Source organism: Canis lupus, chromosome 18 (assembly GCF_011100685.1).
Source record: "Canis lupus familiaris isolate Mischka breed German Shepherd chromosome 18, alternate assembly UU_Cfam_GSD_1.0, whole genome shotgun sequence".
In the NCBI taxonomy this organism is placed as follows: domain Eukaryota; kingdom Metazoa; phylum Chordata; class Mammalia; order Carnivora; family Canidae; genus Canis; species Canis lupus.
Window position 1 is genome coordinate 34,068,566 of NC_049239.1, and position 22,691 is coordinate 34,091,256.

General features: G+C 47.4%; 1 protein-coding gene across 6 annotated transcripts in view; it reads right to left on the reverse strand.

The window, feature by feature from the left end:
• The window catches only part of NAT10 (N-acetyltransferase 10), a 37,935-nt gene extending 15,454 nt beyond the window's left edge, over positions 1-22,481 (reverse strand). The window contains exons 1-12 of one of the 6 annotated variants that reach the window (XM_038563050.1): positions 22,346-22,481; positions 19,659-19,781; positions 19,226-19,317; positions 15,640-15,811; positions 14,183-14,305; positions 12,466-12,527; positions 10,896-11,010; positions 10,686-10,793; positions 7,312-7,445; positions 5,817-5,910; positions 5,595-5,693; positions 2,810-2,946 (exon numbers count right to left, since the gene is read on the reverse strand). In XM_038563050.1, coding sequence (XP_038418978.1) covers positions 2,810-2,946; positions 5,595-5,693; positions 5,817-5,910; positions 7,312-7,445; positions 10,686-10,793; positions 10,896-11,010; positions 12,466-12,527; positions 14,183-14,305; positions 15,640-15,811; positions 19,226-19,317; positions 19,659-19,766 — 1,244 coding nt within the window. In that variant the 5' untranslated portion in view covers positions 19,767-19,781; positions 22,346-22,481. Of the gene's footprint in view, positions 1-2,809; positions 2,947-5,594; positions 5,694-5,816; positions 5,911-7,311; positions 7,446-10,685; positions 10,794-10,895; positions 11,011-12,465; positions 12,528-14,182; positions 14,306-15,639; positions 15,812-19,225; positions 19,318-19,658; positions 19,782-22,025; positions 22,118-22,345 lie in introns of those variants that run through there. The other 5 variants (XM_038563051.1, XM_038563052.1, XM_038563054.1 and 2 more) reach the window with 5 other exon arrangements.
• Between the last annotated feature and the right edge of the window lie 210 nt (positions 22,482-22,691).

Sequence of the window (22,691 nt, forward strand, 5' to 3'; positions counted from 1 at the left end):
GAGCAAAAGCAAAGGCCGTTAGGCAAGGCATCCCGAACGCACTCTCTTGGAGAAGATGGAGAACTAGCTTCCTCATCCTGTTGCCCTCTGGACTCCCGTCAGAGCATGCGCATGGCCACAGAGGACGAGGCAGTGTGGGGGCTCAGCTGGGGGCCAGCGGGGCCTGGGTTCAAGTCTGGGGTTACTACTTAGCACCTCTGGGCAAGGAAGTCTTAAGCCTCATCCTCAAAAGGATTATTCTACACACCTCACAGGAAGGACAGTGCTGTGAATTACAAAAGTAAAGACTGCCAAGATGACGTGAGGAAAGCCTTCAGCATGATGTGGGACGCTGTTGAATGGTCAGTGAGCGAGCGAGCACCACTGAAGGAACGCACCTGAAGACAGGCAGAGAGCACTTCCGGTTTGGAAAATCAAGAAATAAACCCACCACCTCAGCAACTCCTTTCATCACTACTTTAATGGAGAAGGTGACATAAAACAACCATCAAAAATTTGGGGAAAAAAAGAAACCTCTTCTCTCTGTCCTCTCATTTGTATTTCCTCCTTCAATCAAAGCCTAGGTGACTATGTGGGGGCAGTGCTCAGTGGGGCTTGTTTTTTATTCAGGATTACATCACCCCATGATACTCACTGATAATATTTAAAGACTATATAAACACTCCCTTTTACTCAAATACTATTTTTAGAAAATGGTCAGAAAATCGGAAGTTGGAGGTATTTTATTTTATTCTCTTCCCTGCCACATGTAACAAAGCTTTCTCAAAGGAATTCCATTTACTTATTTAAAAAGGAAGAAAACACTCTTTTGTCCTTCAAAGGACATTTTCAAGAAAGTGGGGGGAAAAAAATAAAAGAAGAAAATTTCCATACATCAGGTAAGGTACTTCCATCTAGAATATATAAGGAACCCTTATAACTCAACAATAAAGACAAATCAAACAGAAAAATGAGCAGAGGATATGAATAGCTATTTCTCTAAAAATCTACAAATGGCAGATAAGCACATGGTAAGATGCCCCACATCATCAGCCATAGGGAAATGCAAATGAAGACCCTAATGAGACACCACTTCACATTCACTAGGATGGCTATAATCAAAAAGACATATAAACACACATGCTGGCAAGGATATGGAAAACTTGGAAACCTCATACGTTGCTGGTGGGAATTTAAAGTGGTGCAATTACTTGAGAAAACAGTCTAGTTGGTTCCTCAAGCAGTTAAACATAAAGTTACTATCTAACCCAGTAACTCCACTCCTAGGTGTGTGTGTGTGTGTGTGTGTGTGTGTGTGTGTATATATATATATATATATACCCAAGAGCACTGAAAACATGCCCACATAGAAAACCTATGCACAAATGTTCACAGCAGCATTACTCCTGACAGCCAAAAGATAGAAACAACTCAAATTTCCATCAACAAATGAATGGAAACAAAATGTGTATAAACATACAATGAAAAATTATTTGGCCATTAAAAGGATGGAAATTCTTTTTTTTTTTTTTTTTTTAAAGGATGGAAATTCTGATACAAGACAAATGGGTAAACCATGAAAACATGGTAAGTGAAAGAAGCCAGTCACCAAAGACCTCTTATTGTATGACTCCATTTATATGGATTGTCTATAATAGGCTAATCTATAGAGACAGGAAGCAGACTAGCAGTTCCCTATGGTAGGGGGTTAAGGAGAGACTAGAGAGTGATAGGTAAAGAGTATGGCTTTTCTCTTACGGCTGGTGAAAATGGATTGTGGGACTGGCTGCACAACTCTGGGCAGATACTAAAAACCACTGAACTACACTGTCAAAGTGGGTAAATTGTATATGAATGATATCTCAATAAAACTGTTAGCAAAAGAAGTAAAGCCTTTTTATCTAAATATTTTCAGTGTAAGCAGACACCCTAATAAATCTGTAACACAGAATTAGCTCTTCCAGATGTGATTTCCACACAGAAATCTTTTCAATATTGAATATACATTTATTGACCTAGAAAGAGTTCACACTATATTCTTACATTAAAAAGCAAATTTAAAAAATATGTAAATTATGTTTACATTTTTGTTCAAAATAAAAAAATAAAATGCGTAGAAAATGTGTAACAAAATTCTAACAGAAGTTATCTCTTTGGGCAGTGATACTATCAGTAACTTTTCTTTTTGCTTACCTATTTTTCCTAATGGTTCTACAGCAAGCATAAACTGAATATTTTGAGTATCTAAACAAAGCTCTCGAGCCATTATAAGACTGCTGTCTTGGGGATGCCTGGGTGGCTCAGCTGGTTAAGCATCTGACTCTTGGTTTTGGCTCATGATCTCAGGGTGGTGGGATTGAGCCCCATGTTGGGCTCCATGCTCAGTGGTGGGGATGTCTGCTTAGGATTCTCCCTCCCTTTGCCCCACCCCCCTACCTTGTTCTCAAATAAATGAATCTTTAAAAAAAAAAAAAGACTTCTGTCTTATACTAATTTAATAGTTGCTGTAACACTACTTTCACATCACTCTAAGATAGATGACATTAGTATTGCTGTGTGCTCTCTGGCACCTAATCAGGCCCAGAGACAGAATGAGACCCTTACCACCTGGGTTATGAAATTCTTCAGTCTCATGTGGCCTATTTACGGTCAGACCAGAGGCGGGCACCACTCATTAAAGAGACTGGCTCCAGTGGGCAAAAGCCCCAGGAGAGACTGACGCAGCTCCTACGACTCTGACTTCGGGAATTGGGCCCACCTGCCCCAACCCAGGCATGTTCACTCATGCCACCTAACAGGTAAGAGCTTACAACGGGAGCAAGGTGCTTACCCATTGATGGTGGATGCCATGAATACAAGGTAGGGACCCAGGAGGCTTTTCACCAGGGGCAGGGGGATGGCGGCAGCTTCATCTATCACCACAAGCTCAGCCTGACCCAGCTTCACAGCATCTGCAGGATGTATATACTGTGGGGAAGAAAAGCTTCTATTATGACCCAGCCACCCCAGGGCCATGGCTGTGATCCCTGAGGCCTCATAAAGGCCACTCTCTGTCCTCCCTCCGCCTACCCAGTTCTTCTTCCCTTCTACTTTTCCTTTCTACTTTTCCTTGACAGGAGAAAACAGAATGGGCCTGGAGCCAGACACCTGGGTTCAGAAGTTCAACCACCAATTATGTGCCCCTGGACAGGTCACTTAGCCTCACAGCCTCAGACTCTGTGCCTGTAACGTGAAGGAAATACCTACCTGATAGCTGCTTGAGAGAAAGATCAGGGAAATCTGGAAAAATGCCCTGGCTGGTGCCTGGCCTACTACTGATAGCACTGTTTCTTCAGGGCTTCCTGCTATTTTTAAAGTTGGTGCAAGGTCACAAAGAGGTATTTTACAGTTGACCTGACCAGCCAACCAACATAAAGACATGCAACCTCACTAGAAATCAGTGCAATGCCAAAGACAACACGAAGATCCCATTTCGCATGCAGACAGGTAAAAATTAAATAGTCATAAAACAATCCATGTTGGTAAGAACTTGAGGAAAACAAGAATTTAAAAACAAAAATGCTGGTGGGAAGGTAGACTGGCATACTTTTTAAAAGAAGAATTTATTTATTATTTTTTAATTTATTTTTATTTATTTATGATAGACATAGAGAGAGAAAGAGGAGCAGAGACACAGGCAGAGGGAGAAGCAGGCTCCATGCCAGGAGCCCGACGCGGGACTCCATCCCGGGACTCCAGGATTACGCCCTGGGCCAAAGGCAGGCGCGAAACCGCTGAGCCACCCAGGGATCCCCCTAAAATTCTCGGAGAACTTAGCAAAATCTAATAAAGGGGGCAATCTATGCATACCCTAAATCCAACCGCTCCACTCCTAGAAACATAAACAGTAGTATAAACATATAATGCTTCAAATCAACCAAAGCTACAAGCTTTAACCTGGACAAATCTTATAAACAAATGCTGAGTATCAAGGCAGGCCGAGAAAGGACAAGCACAGTATGTTAACATTCATGGATGCCTAATTACATAGTAAAATACAAACACACAAACTGAAAGGAAACACCCCAACCCAGAGCAGAGTTACCTATGGGGAGTGGCAGACAGACAGAATGGGATGGGGAGGGGTACAAGAGGGGCTTCACCTATGTCTCTGATGCTCTAGATCTTTAAGACAAAAATACAAATGACTTTTAAAATATGGAACATAGCAAACAACAAAGTTTCAACATTTCTTAGGCTTACGTGCCTGGATTCTGAGTGTTACCTTCACCTCTGTGCTTTTCTGAAGTATTTCATTACAAATAAGATCTAACTGCTTTGCGGGAAGTTGAAGGATGGATCAGGGAAACAGCAACTCCACTCAACTCTAACAGCAAATACACACTCTCCATAGGGCCCCATGTCTTGGACTCTTAAGGGGAAAAACTCAACAAGCACCTCATAAAAGCAGCAGAAAGCAGCCCCCCGGAGAGGCGTAGCCGACTTTAATCTAATATGCGTCTTTTTCTCAATTTCCAGCAAGGAGAAGGAGGCCTCAAAGGGACCTGTGTGGAGCCTCATAAAAAGTCAGGTCACCTCTTCTGTATTTAAAGTCCAGCCTGGAGACAAAGGGACTCTGGCCATTTAAGGGGGTCTCTGATTACAAATCCAAAGAGCAGCAAGGGCTGAACCTGGGCATTTCAGGGTAATGTTGTCTTTCTTTGGTTTGTGTATATCTTTGTAGAACTTCAACAGGTCTCTGCATTCTCACTACTGGTCAACAGCCTTCCAGGACACCCCACCCCACCCCACCATCAGACTTCCCTCCTTTCAAAAGGTGAGGCTGAGGGAATCTGGCAAAAGTGGGAAGAAATGTACAGAATGAAGAGACCTAGTAAGGAAAAATTAAGATCCTTAGGTAAAAGGCATAAAAACCATTATTTACAATCTGGACCTCTGATGAAACGTATACCTCCCTGACAGGCATATACACATGCCTTCGCGGGCATACAGGTCATAAACTGCCAAGTTTCCCTGGCCTGCTTCCCACCCCAAGTCCAAAAATAATCGATGAGCCTCCTGCACTAGAAGCCCAGGGGCCTCCATCCCTTCTGCAAGCCTGTCACACTGATACTTCTCTACAACTGAACAAAATTACAGCCTTTAGACAAGCGCAGACCGTTCAGGCTTCCAGAGCCCTGGAGATTTATAGGGCTTTCAGGGAAACACTGTTTAAAAAGGAAAATAGGCCACTGGCTAAACCACAAAGACTCAGAGTACATCTTGCAAAGTTCTTTTTTCCTTTTAAATGGAGAAGCTATTGTTCTAGTTACAGATGCACCATTTCAAAATCTACTTTAAGCAAAAGCAGAATTAATGTCAGTTCTTTTAGCTGATCAGCATGCTCGCAATCCCAAGACTTACTCAATTTTCAAGGGATAAAGCTGTAACTTTCCAACCTGGCTACATTCATTTGTTAGTTTGTTTGTAAGTTTTCCTTGAGAAGAGACTAAAAATCTGCATCAAGTTTGTCATAAAACAGCAACACTGTATACACCATTACACAGGACATAAAAGGACAGTATTAAACACAGCAGGACACTGGCTCCACCCAGGGGTTTCAGAACTGGCCTCACCTGAATGGTCTGCCTATGTTCTCGGAACACATTCACTCTGATCACTGCTTTGTTAAATTCAGGATTGAGAGACTGAATGATCTCATAATCCAGATGCTCCTGATGGAGAGAGTCAAATCAATGACAAATTTTAGAAACTAAAAGTAAACAGGCATTCCAAAGACTTGACCTAGATTTAAACCCAGCACTGAATCCAAATAAGTACTTATCCTAATTTCCTACCTGATATTGCAGAGCGTCAAATCCTTTAAATACAAACTCAAACAGAGTGTGGAGGTTATCAGGGCTTGGGGAGGTAACAAAGATATTGGAGTACCTATTAAAAGAAAAGGATGAATTTTATTTTTTTTTTAACGATCAGAAATCCAAAAGGGCCATTTAGGGAACATAAAAGGAACATAACATAATTTCGGTTTGTCCCGTCACACAGGTGATTATCAGAGATAATGGCAGAAAGAAAGAACACTCTTTAGGGAGGAAAAGTAAAGCAACTCCAGATCTGAGTGTATTTTTCCTCCCAAATGAATGAAAACACATGAACAACATGAAGGTAGCATGTCCTGGCAATTAGCTCCTGACATCTGTGAAAGCACACTGCCAACAGGTGCCTGGACACAACTCCCTCAGTTTGCAGAGCCAGCGTGCTACCTCTCAAGCCTATGTCCTGGGACAAGAGGGTGGCCTCACAGTCATCACTAGCTGTGCTAAGGGGGTATCAAACCATGAAGCCAGATGCTCAGGTCAAGGCCACAGCGGACATGCAGGGGACCCTGGGTGGGTGTAAAGGATGCTAAAGGCTAAGGTGCTGACTGCTACCGCCAGGCAGCAAGAACTAGAGACTACCAGTCAGGGGCTGTGCTCAGCCCCGGCACTATCACCACTGACTTGCTGGGGTATCTTCGGTGACTCCTAAAACTCCCCAAGCCTCGGGTTATCCAACTGTGAAATGCTTACGGACTGATTAGGAGCACCAAGGAAGACAATGCACATGAGGACATGGTAAATTCTAGGTCTATTTCTGTATGTGAAGTTGGAAGTACACACTCTCCTGGCAACTGCATAAATCTTCCACCCAGGGCAAAAGAACAGAAAAGGGAACACCTGGGTGGCTCAGTGGCTGAGCGTCCTCTTTCCGCTCAGGTCGTGATCCCACTGTCCTGGGATCAAGTCCTGTACCAGGCTCCCCCACAGGGAGTCTGCTTCTCCCTCAGCCTATGTCTCTGCCTCTCTCTAGGTCTCTCATGAATAAATAAATAAAATCTTAAAAAAAAAAAAAAAAAAAAAAGAACATCACACTCTCAAATGAAGCTCCTCGAAAGCAAACAAAATCATTAAAATCATTAAAATCATTAAAATCAAACGTGTACTTTTCACAGTCAGCAAAGATGGTCATATACATTCCCATCTCCTGAAGAGTTTTAAAGTTTCTTACTCCTGTTTCTTTGCTTTTGTACATCTGCCCAACTTTTTGTATGTGTTCAACTTTAAACAGTGATCACAAAGGTCCTGGCGAATGTATCCATGTGTACCTGCACATACAGTTTCAGGGCGGGGTGGGGGGAAACAGTGTCACTGTTTCTAAACGGGAACCCACAACCCAGAGAAATCACACAGGAGCCTGCACAGACCCAGGAACAGTCTCCTGGTTCCCTGACCCCTACCCTGCACATTTATTCCTCAGAGCTCAGACTTCCCAGAGGGAAAAAGACCTCCTTACCCGAAAGCTACTGCCCCAGCAATAGCCAATCCCAGAGCTGCAGACTTGCCCCTTCCTCGGGCAGCCGTGAGCGCAACAGTACTCCTCAGGGTCTTTTCAGAGATCCCCTCGATGAACTTCAAGACAGCTTTGGCCTATTAACAGAGAATCCCATTAGGTGAACTTTGAGAAAGACCAAGTTCCAGCCATCTGCCATCACTACTGTGGAGACGTCGAGGCTACATCAAAGGGGCCAGTTCATGCAGGCCAGGAGGCAAGGCTCCGCACTCGGGCCTCTTAAGGCCTGGTCAACTCCTCACAGTCTCAAGGCTCTAAATGCCTTTCAGGTGCTGGCAACACCCAATTCACATCTCTGGTCTGGACCTCTTCCCCCCCGACCCTATCAAACTCCTGTATCCACGCAATTGCCCCTACATGTCTCTACCTGTACATCTGCCACACTGCTCAGACTGTCCCCCCTCCCACCTCCTCCAGCTACAGCCTTCCCCATCTCAGTTACCTGTCCAATTGCTTAGGGCAAAAGCTTTTCTCCATTTTATCCTCACACATGATTCACCAGCCAAGCTTGCTAGTGCTACCTTCAGAATATATACAAACCCCACCACTCCTCATCAGTGTCCTCCACTACCACGCTGGTCAAAGCACTATCCTGTCTTCCCCCATTACTACAACAGGCTCCTAGCCTTTCTGCTTCCACCTTTGTTCCTCTATGGTCTAGACACAATATAGCAGCCAGAGGGATCCTTTTAAAATTCAGCCTGGGGATCCGTCTGGCAGCTGTGCTGAGAAACTGTCCATGAGAAACCCTCAGTGGGTGCCCACCTCTCAGAGAGTAAGTGTCAAGCCCTCAAGGGCCACATGGCTGTGTCTGTCATCTCCTACTCCTCTGCTCACTCTGCTTCTGCCCAGGTAGCCTGCCTGCTGGTCCTCCAGCATGCCAGGTAGAGACTCCCACTTCGGGCCTATGCACCCAGTGGCCCCTCTGCCAGAAGCACTCTCCCTCCTGACAGCCCCACAGCTCATTTCCCCAACTCCTTCAAGGCTTTGCTCTAGGATCATCTTCTAAAGAGGCCTCCCAGAACTGCAGCCTCCGCCCACCTCTTGCACTCCCGATCCCTCTTTGGTGCTGTTTGTGTTCTTCCACTGTACACAGCACCTTCTACTACACTGGCCTGTTTCCTTGACTACCAGTCTCCACCCACCAGAACATACGTAAACTCCATGAAGCAGGTGTGCCCCTCCTTTTTACCACTAAGCCCAGTGCCTAGGGTAGTGCCTAGCACCTAGGAGGACGAGAGCAAGAAGCACTGAATGAGAGGAACCATAACACTAATCAGGGGCCAAACCCTACTCCCCGACTGCGGTCTGCCCTGGGAACAGGCCTAGGCTGGGAAGAAGGCCAGATGCTCCGGCCTGGCCTTTGTGGTCCGGAAGAAGTTGCCCTGCACACCCAGGCAGCAACAGTAAGAAGACACTGAAGGGATGCAAGTCCAGGCAAATGGAAGGGCAGGAAGGGGACAAGCTCTAAGAAGCCAGTCTCTCCAGATGGACACACACACAGGAGCTCCAGGTCCTGCTCATCCTGACTTGGCTTTTGCCTGAACACTGTATTTTGCTCTTTTGTTGCTTACTATAGAGAAGTTTTAAATCAACAAAACACAACCGGGAAAAATCCACTAACATAATAGAAGAGGAAGAAATATGGACTAAAAATGCATTCTTGGGACGCCTGGATGGCTTAGTCAGTTGAGTGTCTGACTCTTGGTTTCAGCTCAGGTCACAGTCTCATGGGTTGTGGGACTGAGCCCCCGCATCGGGCTCCCCGCTCAAGAGTCTTCTCTCCCTCTGCCCCTGTCCTGCATGCATGTGTGCACACAAACACTCTAATAAATGAATCTTTCTTAAAAATACGTTCTAAAACAATATGCTAAATGAAAAACCAATCCTCAAAAAATAATTTACAAAACAAAAAAACTCACATGACAGTAATTATAGGAAAAGAATACCTGCTTCTCTCATAATTAAAGCAACACAAATCAAAACACAAATTGGTAGGCTTAGAAGTTTAACCATGGCCAGTGCTGGCAAGTTGTAGGGAAAAAGGCATCTGCACACACTGTGGCTGGCTCCATGAACTAGTGTGACACCCAGTTTAATGCACACACACTCTATTCCAATAATTCTTCTGGAAACTTATCCTAGAAGGCCTAACAGCATTGTTTGTGATAGCAAAAAAGCTGGGATCAACTCAAATGCCTACTAGGCGACCACTTACACTATATGGTGTAACCCCTGCACGTTTTTAAAATCTCCATTTCTATGCACAGAAAAAGTTCCAAAAGAACAAACAATAAACCGTTAATGGGAGCTGTCTCTGCAGGGTGGGACCGCCAAGCAGAAATACGATCTTCCATTTTTCACGCACATCTTTCACTTTTAGTGATTCTACTATGTATTTCCTTATAATGCTACTGTTTTTACAGCTTCCCTCTCTTGCCTTTTTTCCATCCTCTTTCATTTCCTCTCTGACAAAGGGGGGCAGGAAGTGGCTCAAAGCAGCCTAGAGTCTGCAGCCTGGGCTGCAGAGAGAGCTATGTGGCCGGTAACTCCTATTTCTAGAATGCACAAGGAAATCAGCCTGCTGGGACTCCGCCCCAAATGGGAGGTATCACTGCAGCTGTTTTCCATCATGAGGGCAGAACCCAGGGCCAAGAGGCCAAAGAGTTCCTTTGGCTCAGGCTAGACCAGAACCCTGAACACACCTGACAGCTTGAAGGCCTCTGGGCACTGCCAAATCAGCTCCCACACAGCCCAGGGACCACCAAAGAAGTTGAGTTTACCAGCCCTGGTCACCACAGTGAGCATAGAGATTCATTCTGGAAGCTCCCAGCTAGGCCCCACTATCTGTACCTAAAGATCTGGCCCACACTACCACAGGGCCCCATCAGGCCCCACTCTGGAACCAGGGTAAATACAATTGGCCACAGGCTCTCCTCTCACTTCTACACAAAACACAAGCAAAAACCTTTATGTCATTAAAACTTAACTGAAACGGAATACAGATATGATATTGCAAAAATCACTCCTCTTTAAATTCAATCCGTCTCCCCTATCTCCCCACACCCCAGACCCTCTATTCCCAGAACTGATGCCCTGGGATGGGCAGGGAGGCAATCCTGGGACTTGCTGTGAACACAGACAACAGAGAACAGCCCTGCTGTTGCTACAGGAGTTCAAGCAAGAGAACAGGTCCCTTCCCCAGGAGGATCCATGTCCTGACTTGTCCTAACTGGGCTTCCATTGCTTTCTGCGTGTTCTGTTTGCCCGGGGCACTGTCTACCCTGGGGCGGAGAAGTTCGGAACATCACACTCACCTGGTCTAGGGTCTTGCAGCAATCCACCAACACGCCCACAGGCTGGGTGTCCTGCAAGCTCTCTTTCAACTCCTTCAGCTCCAGGTCAGAAGGACTAAGACTCTCATCCTACCAGAGAGGAGAGGAGAAGGTTCGCCACTGTCATGGAAGGGTGGGTCCTCACAAAAAACACGGCCTCACCATGATTCCTGGACTATGGGGCTGACTCACCGGGGTCTGGGGAGGTAGGGCCTCAATGCTGGCAGCGTGTGAGGAGATGGGCAGAATGCTGAGCTGATCATCGATGACAAGACACTTCTTACAAGAGGCCAGAGAGAGAATAAATCTGCGGGACAAAAACGGTCATGAGGTTTTGGCGGGAGGAGGAGGGCAATGTCTACACAACAAAGGTGGCTTTTCTTCAGGAAAATCATTGGGCCCTCACGTGTCTCTAAGAAAGCTAGAGAAAGCCAAACCCAGTTGGACGGCAGTGCAAGAGAATTCTGAGCCTCCTCTACTAGGCACCTGAACGTGCTTCATACAGCAAACAAGAACACCCAGAACTCTCTTGAGACGGGTCATAAGCACTCCTACTGTGCACAACCGTCACTGGTCTCTGAGTCACACAGCCCTTCCCACACCATCTCAGGTTCACCATCTGGGGACCAAGCTGTCTCAGGCCATTCTTAAATGGGGAATTCCAAACCCACCCCACAAAGGATCACGAGTCACACAGGAAACAAATCTATACAAGAACAAATTTACCTTCTGCCACAGTAAAGAAAAAATACAGAAAACGGAGAGGAGGAGAGAAAAGTTCCCTTAAGAAATTAACAGACACTCCTGCATGCAGGCAAACATTTGTTTGGCTAGAGTTCAAACTCCTCCAACAGTGCAAGAAGACAGCCTCACAGGCTACGTTCACAGGCTTCCTTCCACTCTATCCAGCAGCACACAGCCGCCTCATAACCTACTCCATCTGCTGAGTGAAACACCAGGGAAGATGAACACCAGGAAGGCCCCAAGCTCCAAGGCCAGGACTTCTAAACCTCAGCACTAGCAACATTTCGGATCGGGTGACTCTGCTGTGGGGCTCTTTGTTCATTTTAGGCTGATCAACAGCATCCCTGGCTTCTACTCACTAGATGCCAGTAGCATTCCCCACCCCCTCCAACCCTCTCCCCCAAGTCATGATAATCAAATGTTTCCAGACATTGCCAAATGTCCCCAAGGGGCAAGACTGCTAGATGAGGACCACTGATCCAGGCCACAGCATCTTAGGGAACACCAGTTTCACAGGCTGCTAACTGGCGTTCCCTAAAAAAGGGCCCTGTGGTCAAATAAATCTAGGAAAAGATCAGTTAAATAGGTCCCTGCTGCTGCAAGACTTTTCAGAAGCTATGACAGCCTAATGCGAATCTTCGCACAGGACAAACCCTACCAGTGTTTCCCAGACACGACTGGCCAGAAACCCTTTTAATATAAAGTCCCTCTTACAATACTAGTGTTCTGTGAAACACATTTTGGGAAATAGTGACCCAGACAAATTACCCCTTGGACAGATGAATAAGCTAAAAGCCAGGGAGGAGAATGACTTGGGTCAAGACCCAGCTCCCCGCTCACTTTCACTGCTTCCAGCTGGCTTCACAACCACCACTGCTGTCAGGAATCTCACCATTCTGGCCCCCTGTGCTCCCTTCCCTCGGACAAAAACACAGCTTTCAGCTGAGTCCAAGACAAAAATATCCTGCCCACCGTGGCTCCTCACAATTCAGGGCCTGGAAGTGTGCCTCAGACCTACCTCTCATTAAATCTTCCCACCACATCCTGATGGGCCTCAGTCCTGTATCTTGAATGCACGTCCTAAAAGAAACAAAATCCATGAACAAAGACATCCCAAAGCAATGCTGAGGCTCCAAGTCCAAATGTGTAGTTCTAACAAGTAGCCCTGGGATCAAGGAGGCGCCAGAGCTACTGCTGGGAATCCACCCCAAGTACCCTGCTGTGCTCAACGGCCCAACTGCTCTTTGCTGGAACGGGGATCATCCAACACTAACTGCCATGTTTTTTATTTCAACAAACTTCCCCTAAAGTCAACTCTGACATTCTTCCACATTTTATCCAGCATCGTAAAATGTATTCATTCATTCAATAAAATGCACATACCAACCGTGTGCCAGACATGCTGGGTATATGCTGGTGTTTAATGAAGCATAATCTCTGTTCTCATGAAGCCTACGGTCTACTGGTTGGGGGGAAACAAATGAGTAAAATTCTGGCAAATGCTACAAATGAAAAACAGGGTGCAGTGACAGCAAATGACAGAGGGGCGGCTACTTACACGCAGTACCGAGGGAAGGGGTGCTCTGAGGTGAAAAGTGGGCAGCCACGTGACGGGGGGGAAGAAGGACACACGAACTGACATGGGCACAAGGTCACTCGTTCACTCACAAGCATTTAACGAGTGTTTACTGAATGCCCAGCACTCTTCCAGAATCTGGGAGTGCATCAGTGAGGAAAACAAAATCCCTGATCTTATCAAGTTCAGCGACTAGCACTGGAAGTCAGACAGCAAACAAGTATATACATAACTTCAGGCAGTTGGCAATACTCTGAAGAAAAATAAAGCAGGTCACACATTCCCAACAGGGGGTGAGGAAAGACCCCACTGGGGAGGTAGTATCTGAGCATGGACCCGAATGCAGTGAGGAAGAGGGCCAAGCGGATATCCCAGTAGCGACAGCAAGTGCACAGGCCTCAGGTGAGAACATACTGGGCACATCTGAGGCCACCTGAGGAAGCCAGAGGAGCCACAGTGGCAAGTGATAGGAAGGGCAGTGGTGGCGGGAAGCAGCTACTAAGGTCTGAAGAAAGTCCAGGTTGCTGTGTAAATACAGCTCGTGAAACCCTGAGGCCAAACCTAATGCCATTCCCCAGCAGCACCATGGGCATGACTGAAAACATAAGAATATCCATATGGCAGTACTGATGGGGTCAGAGACCAGCTGCGCAGCCACTGAGAAGCAGTCCCACTCCTCATCGCGTCCTCAGCTTTGGATGGAAACTACTCCTCCCACAGTCGAAGCTCTTGCCCAACTGGGAATGCAACTGGCAAATGTTCCTTCATTATCCAACAGGATGAGGACTGGTGCAGAAGTCTGTGCATGGTTGCTTTCTTGCAATACACAGACAGAGGCAGTGACATGGCTCTCTGCAGAATTCCATTCCAGAACTGTAACCACCTAACAGCTGCACCACACCCTGAATCTCACTGGTGTTGAATTTGCACATATACCTAAAAGCCTATGTGAAATTCAGAGATGCCCAGGCACTCTGTCATGGCCACTGACATTTCCCCACAGTGACTTTCTCCTTACTTGCAGTCAAAGAGCTCCCAGCCCTGAGCTCATGCTGATGGCTCACTGGAGCTGCCTCAACAGGAATTCTTAAAAGGAGCCCACAGCAAAAACACAGCTTGATCTACATTGCCAGAGTTCAGGTAAAAACCATACACCTACCATGGTCATCGTGTACAACTGCTTGAGTGAATTCATGGTCCGTAGGAGGATGACCACCAGCCCACCACCTTCCACTGTTTCCACAGTTCTGGCCAGCAAGTTTGGAGTCAAAGCTTCAAAATCCTGCAAGAAGGAGACTTTTGAAAGGGCTGGTCATGCAAAGAGCACCCTCAGGGAAGTTTCACCAAGGGCCAGGTGATAAAGTAAAAGGAGGGCCTCAGAACATGAACCCAAGACCACAGTCCCCACCTGACTAACCAGGATGGACACACACACACCCCCTCCTGAGAGGCAGAGAAGTGAGCCCAGCCCTGGAGAATAGGGGTACCTGGTTTTGTATGTCAAGTGTGTCTAATAATCTCAGACAAAATCCTACTGGGGAAGAAATCCTTCCATCTTCATTGATTCACACTTGCATTTCACAAATATCTCACATTCATTTTCTGACGTGTTTACAAATAGAACCTGACAAAACTCAACTGCACCACGTGGGGGAGCCACTGCCTAAAGGAACCTTCTTCCAGGCAACTGGTTAACAGCAGCAGCCTAAGAACACTCCCTACCAATCAGTGGTTGGGTGAGAAGAGGCAAAATGCTCTTTTCTTGTCTCCCAGGTGGGATGCAAGCCAGTAGAATGGGACAACCCACCGGGACATAGAAAGAAAAAAACAAAAAACAAAAAACTTCCAATTTATGATTTTTTCCCCTCGTTTCTTACACTTTATAAGGTACATTTTAAAATGTATAAGTCATAGCAGTGCAATTAGACATCATATAATAAACACATACCAAAATTGGGGATTTGAGCCTAATTCTTTTTCGGGGAGGGGTTGTGCAGGGACTGCCAAGTGTAAAAGAATCAAAGGATAAAACAGAGACTGCCAGAGCTCAAAACAAAACAAAAAACACATGAAACTTAGTCTATTAACTCAACTGGCAAGAGAATACCAGTGAAAAAAATGCACCAGGGGGCTCTCTGTGGGGTAAAAAGTGAGGGGATTTTAAGGACTACAAAGAGGGCTGGACGGTGGTGGTGGTGGTTCTGCTGACCACGTACCTGCATAGAATGCACAAGTGCACAGGTTTACACATGGTTGGTTAAAAAGGTCCCACCGCTCACTGCTCACTGCAGTCTTCAGCCAGTTCCAGTAAGAATCTGGGGATGTGGGGTCACTTGGAAGTTCACAGCACTTTGTTCCTCACCTTCAGCTGGTTAGAACCAGCTGTGAAGCATCTGGGTCAGTTTTGGTATCTCTAGGTAAGTGTTGGTCTAAGTGGAAAAGTTTATTTTTATATGGGGTGGGTCACCAACTTTGCTCTGGAAAGTGGTCAGGTGTTCCACTGATAATGTTCAGGGGAGGCAGCGTAGGTGAATCTTTCTCTTTACGGTCTACCTGTTCCTGTGGGGAGCCCTCCGCGCTCTGACTCCAGGCACAGGCCAAAAGGAAGCCACCCACCTGGAGAACGCACATGCCGAAAGTGTTGCCCAGGATCTTGTGGGTTTCATTGTAGTAGCAGTAGCGAATGTTTGTGGCCGCCACGAACAGTTCGAAGGGGTCATCCTGCTTTATGTTCAACGTCCCATTCTTTATTTTTTTCTGTAGCTGTCGCATTCTTTTCTTCCGGTGACTGCAATCACCCCCCCACACACACACACACCCCAGGAGAGCCAGTTAACAAGAGAAGCTAAAAGGGTGGGAGCAGGGGACAGGCTCAATGATCAGCCACCCAGACCTTCAGAGCTCCAAGGGAACTTGGCAACCAGAGGGCTAACCCGTCCCTTTAAAGGCGAAGGAAAGAGTAGAGAAGTTAAGAGGATGGGCTTCAGAGGGAGCCAGAGCTAAGTGCATGTGGGAACCCTGCCATGCTGTCCTGGCACCTTCCACAAATACTTAACTTCCAAAGAGTAACAGAAGGACCTAAACTTCACATCTGGCTCAACCAGAGTCTGAAACCAACCTTGATGGCCTCATTACCTTAGTCTCAAGCCCATGCTTCCACTACATGGAAGCTCCCCAGAAGACCTGGGAAAGGCAGGGTGACCACTGGTAGTTTACTCATCTTTCGTTAATGAACTCATCTACTTCCTTCCCCAGACTGTGGGATCAAGTCCTGAAGAGCAGCTCTGACTATAACAATACTGACAGAGGATATAAGGGTTGGAATGGGATCTGGAGAGCTCTCAGGAATCCCAAACTTCTGTCTTAAAAACCCTGACTATCCAACTGTCATTTAATTTTCCTCTACAGGAAGAGAGAAAAGTTCCAGAATTGAGGATGATAACTGATCAAAATGTTACCATAGTTCTCTAACTGAATAGCTGGAACAAAGGCCCTCCCTCTGGGCCTGTATTTCTTCACCTGTGAAAAAGGCAGTTGGGCAGGGTGACTGTCACTGTCACTTCTGGCTTGTGCCTTAGCCCATGACTTATAAGCATCAGCTTGAACCTGGTGCTCAGTCACCTCAAGACAGGGCTGGGAGGGATCCCTGGGTGGCTCAGCGGTTTAGTGCCTGCTTTCGGCTCAGGGCGTGAACCTGGAGTCCTGGGATCGAGTCCCACATCGGGCTTCCAGCATGGAGCCTACTTCTCCCTCTGCCTGTGTCTCTGCCTCTGTGTCTCTCATGAGTAAATAAATAACATCTTTAAAAAATTTTTTTAAAAAGGCCTGGGAGAGCTACAAGAGGCACAGAAGAGATTTTTACAAGTGAAGTCAGATAGGTTAAGAAGCTAAGGCAGATGTGCCCAGAACACTGTGAACTGCCCAATTCTGCACCCATCTGATATTTACCAGCTGCACAGCCATGATACTCAAAAGCCCCAGAAACTTAACAAACAGGCAACACGCCTTATTCTTAATCTGTACTAAAAATACTTACCTGCCCAACTATGAAAGAGTATTTACAACAAAATACCTATTATGATTTACAACTACACACAATGACAGACAGCTAAATGCTAACAATGCCCCACGTACTGAGATGAGTGCTTTTATTTTCACCTTTGTGATTTGTCTGTATTTTTCATATTTCTTCCAAGAAAGCTTTTATATAGATTTTTTTTTTTAAAGGCAAACGATTTACTCAAAACCTAGTTTCTTCTAGGCAGAATCAAGTCTCTGTTAAGACGAAAGGATGGTAACTAATCAAATTTAGCCTTTGGAACTAAGTACAATTAAAACAATCTTAGAGCCTGTCAAACAATGCATTCAGCTCAACAAATTATTATCTGAGCACCTAGTACAAACATGCCAGATCATCTAAAAATATGAAGATATAAAGATAAGCAGGAGAAGCCTCCTAACTAAATGAACTTACCACATGGAAGTAAAACAAGACCAGTGTGCAAATGAGCATATTCCCAGGGAAGGAGAACAGAGGATAACCAGCAGGCACCGATGAGGGTGGAGGCGCCTCAAGGTGTGACTACAGGGTTCAGGGGGAAAGTCTGGGGAAGGAGACAGGCCCTCAAAACTGGGGAACATTTCAGAAGATGATGCCAGAGAGGTGGAAGTGGCATCCCAAGCAGAGGAGGCAGCAGGTGCAAAGGCAGGGAATATCCACGGTACAGAGCAGCCAGGGCTAGAGATTCCATTTCAGAGTCAACATCAGAGACAAACACACTTGGGATAAAGGAGAGAGGAGAGGCCCAAGGACAGAAACACACACACTAGCTGGACTGAAGGTAGAGGAGATAAGATCAAGAAAAAGAACGGCTGGAGAAAGCAGTCTGAGAAAGCATCATAGAGGCCAAGAAAGGAGTGCACTTCTGAAGTGACCACACACTGGGTTATCTGCTGAGGAACAGGACTCAGCACCCCAAACTCCCCCAGACACAAAATTATGGGGCAGAACTACCAGGTTTCTACTAGATGGACTGATTCCATCTCCTCAGCCCAGGGGTGGGCATCTTTCCACAGGAATTTGGGGAGAAATACTGATTTCCAACACTGTTGGACCCCAACTGCTATTTCTGCCATGGGAACAAAAGAACACAGAAAGCTGAGCTGTAGCAGCAAAGAACAGAGCAGACAAGCAGAGCTGAGACCGAGCAACAACTGGGAGCATTAGCGCTCTGGGTCTACATGCTCCGAGGCAGAGCTGCAATCTCAGCCCCGTAGGTATCTCCTAGACTTCAATACACTCCCTTCGTGCCTAAGCCTGGTTGTGTCAGAGGTCTGCTATTTACAACTAGGAGTCTTGACTACCGCAGCTTCAGAAAATCAGAGAAGGGCCAACTGTCCGACACAACACTGAACAGGTGGAGAAAGAGCTCTGAAAAGAAGAAGAAAGAGGGAAAAAAGCTGTTGTGTAAAGTATCAGGCTGCCATGACTTTGAAGAGCACAATTTGGTCACAATGATGGAAGCAGAAGCCAGTGAGCAAAGACAGTGTCACTAGAAGTGCACGAGGCTTCTGTTTCAAGGTGTGTGGCAATAAAAGTGAAAGAAAATGCGAGCCTGACAGATATAAAACGCGGTATGCAGTTAATCTTTCTTTCTTTCTTTTCTTTTCTTTTTTTTTTTTGAGATTGGAGAGCTGAGTATATTCACAGGAAAAAAGAGCAAGTTTCAAAGCGGTATGGAAGTGGCTGGCAGATGAAAGAGGATTCAGGTACTGAAAGAAGTGAGAGAAGAGATCCAGAGTAGATGAAGGGGTTCTCCGTGGACATGGGAGGAAGCACATCCTCCTCAGAAACAAAAGGCAAAAAGAGACTGAAAATGCAGAGGAAATCTACGATGGAAAAAGGCAATTGAAGGCACTTGTATTAGCCAGGCATGATCAGCTTAGGGAAATAAAAAGAAAATCACAGGCAGAAAGCAAGGAATTGAGCTGGGGACTCTATATAGAGCATGGAATGGATTTGAAACTTATTGTCAGGAATGAAGAAAGGACATCAGCTCTACCATTTTCTCTACTTGGAAGTGTCCTCAGAGGTAGCACTTCCCTGATGACCCCTGAAAAACCATGTCAGGGAATCCCTGCCTGGCACTTAATTAAGGAGCAGGAATTTTAAGTGGTATGGGACACTCAGGGCCAAACTTACCTGCTAAACCCCAGCTCTTTCTTATAACACCACAGCACTGAAGGCCGAGCCTTCACGGTTGCTTTGGACAACATGTGATGGAGTATGACCACCTGCCAAAGGAAGAAATCTCAGAATCTCAGGGCCAAAAGAGACCTTAGAGACTGCCAGGCCCAAGACCTCATTTGACAGATCTAGAAAGAAAACTGAGGGCCCGGAAAGGGAAGCGCCCCAGGTCACCAGGCAAGTAGTGCACAGGCAGGAGCTAGAAGCCCGGTCACACACACGTAACCTCATGCTCAGTCCACCCCTAGATCCCCACAAGGCATTTTACTCAAAGAAAACCAGTCAAAGGGATTTAATGCTATGATGTGCTGAAACGGCAGAGGGCCAGTAACAAGCTGTCTCCTCGGGATAAGACACAAACTCAGTCAAGAAGTATACCAGGTCTTACCTGATCCTTTCCTCGGTCCCCGACTACAACAAACAAAGACCTTTGCCGTTCAGCCACTCCATTCTCAATGAGAATCCGAATTCGGTTATCTACCTTCTTCCGCTGCATGGTGAAAGATTATCACTGAAACAGAGAGAAAGGAAACACAACTGGCCATGAACACCAGAATCTGGATGAGGAACATTAGCTGGCAGCCACCTGTGAGGCCTGGGACTGTGTGAGGTACATCTCTAAGTATCATTTTACTTAACCCTCCAACTGCTAAGGAACATATCAGTCTCATTTTTAAAAATCAGGAAACTCGGGCAGCTGGGGTGGCCCAGCAGTTTAGCGTCGCCTTCAGCCCAGGGCCTGATCCCGGAGACCCAGGATCGAGTCCCACATTGGGCTCCCTGCATGGAGCCTGCTTCTCCCTCTGCCTGTGTATCTGCCTCTCTCTCTCTCTCTGTGTCTCTCATGAATAAATAAATAAAATCTTTAAAAAAATAAAATAAAATCAGGAAACTGAAGCTTGGGAGGTAAAGAATAGGTTTCCTCAGCAGGAAAAGTCAGAAGAGGAGCTGTAATTCACACTTCTGTCCAGGAGTTGTTTTTTTTTTTAAACTTGAAACAATGTTCCAAAAAATAGAATGATTAAAATATATGATGGCATATTTCTAGAATAATAAAGCAGCTCTCAAAACAACTCTTTCAAAACCATTTTTAGAAATTATCTAAGGACAATGGATGTATGGATGTAGGTACTTAGGAGAAGATAAACACTACAGGACAAAGCACAGCATCTTTTTTTTTTTTTAATGCATGTACATAACATACAGGGAGAAAAAACCTGGAAGAAAACACCAAAATGTAATTATTTCTGGATGCTGAGAGTGCAGGTGGTTCTTCTTTTGTTCTTTCGATTATTTGGAGTTCTGGGTTTGTTTGTTTCAATTCATATGCACAACTAATAACGTCAGGGAAAGGAGATCAATGAATCCTACTGTGAAAAAGTGTTTCAATGGTCTCCTCCAGGAAGGGAAAACCATACTGAAAAGCCTGTACAGATAAACCTTAAAACGCACTGTGATTGCATATGATACAATATTGCATGGTTACCATAATAAACACACACCAAAGAAACATCAGAATTACATCAATTCTATTGCTACAACAGAAGAATAAGAATGACAGGCCACCTAGAAAGTCCAGGGCCTGCTGCATTCTAAACATAAAGTTCATCAATTGAACCTTAACTGTGCCTTAACTGTCCTAACCTCCAATCCGAATATGGATCTTTAGCAGGTCTAGCTTAGTATCAAACATTGTTATAATCAATGGCTTCCTTCTCATAAGGAAAGGAGCAAGTATAAAGAGTTCAAGTATCTTGGGTGGCCCGGGTGGCTCAGGGTGTGACCCTGGACACCCGGGATCGAGTCCTACGTCGGGCTCCCTGCGTGGATCCTGCTTCTCCCGCTGCCTGTGTCTCTGCCTCTCTTCTGTGTCGCGAATGAATGAATGAATGAATGAAATCTTAAAAAAAAAAAAGAATTCTAGTATCTTGGGTGGCCCGGGCGGCTCAGCGGTTTAGCGCTGCCTTCAGCTCAGGGCGTGACCCTGGAGACCCGGGATCGAGTCCCACGTCGGGCTCCCTGCGTGGATCCTGCTTCTCCCGCTGCCTGTGTCTCTGCCTCTCTTCTGTGTCGCGAATGAATGAATGAATGAAATCTTAAAAAAAAAAAAGAATTCTAGTATCTTGGGTGGCCCGGGCGGCTCAGCGGTTTAGCGCCGCCTTCAGCTCAGGGCGTGACCCTGGAGACCCCGGATCGAGTCCCACGTCGGGCTCCCAGCATGGAGCCTGCGTCTCTGCCTCTCTCTCTGTGTTGCTCACGAATGAATGAAAGAATAAGTGAATAAATAAAATCTAAAAAAAAAAAAAAAAAAAAAGAATTCAAGTATGTCGCGGAATAAAAGTGGCAGGACTCCCTCTCCGTCCGCGGGGCTCGGAAGGCTCAGTGAGCGCCCCGCAGCCCCGCAGCCCCGCAGCCCGCCCGGCCGTCGGGAGCCGCCGCGGGTGACCTGCTCGCTAGGAAGGGACTGTGGGGGCCCCGGGAGCGAGACCAGATAAAGCCTGGACTTCACGGGGCTTTCACGGTCCTTGGAGAAAATACTCAAGCGGAACAGGTGAGGGGCGCTGTGCAGACAGACACGATCGGATGGGAAAGGCGCCGGCGTAGCCAGAGGGTCTGAGGCAGGCCCGGGAGGAGCCCGCGCGAGCGTCCCGGGGCTTCAAGGGGGCAGGGTGCAGGGGGCCTGAGGGGCCGGAGGGGCCTGAGGGGCCTGAGGGGACGGAGGGCCGCCTCTCCTTCAGCGGCGCCGTCCACGCACCTGACAGACCCGGCGCGGCGCGGCCCAGGGGGTGGGAGCGCGAGCTCCAACGGCTCACGGCGCGGCAGGGGCGGGGGGCGGAGCGCCCAGCGCCGCCCCCACGGCCCGCGGCCCCCGCCGCGGAGAGCCGAGCGGCCGCCCCCCGCCCCCCGCCCCCCGCCGGCCCGAGGCCGCTCGGGGAGCACGCCGGGGAGGCGCAGCCCGTGCCCCAGGAGCGCCCCGCGGGGAGGCAGTCGGCGCGCGCTCCCGCCGGCCGCCGCGGCCCACGGAGGGCACGGGCCGACCTCGACCCCCTTCCCGAGCCAGCCCGCGCTGGGTACCTGCGCCCGAGCCCGGGGATCCCGGCCGGCAGCCAAGCGGAGGCACGTGGGGCGCCCGGACGACTCGCGCGGCGGGGAGGGAGCGGCGGGCTGCCCGCCGCGGACGCCTGACCGCGCGCTGAGGGGACCTCGCTCCGCGACGCTCGCCGGGCTCAGGCGCCGGGAAGCGGCGTGTGCGCAAGCGCACTAGCGGGGCCCTTGCTCGCCCCGGTCTCCGCGTGATGACGTCGAGGCCCGGAGGCGGGGCCGCAGCCCGGGGGGCCAGCGCCGCTAGGACCCTGCCTCTGCCGGCGGCAGCCGCGGGGCGGGCGGGTTTGCCTCTCCTCGGCCGTAACGGTCAGCCCAG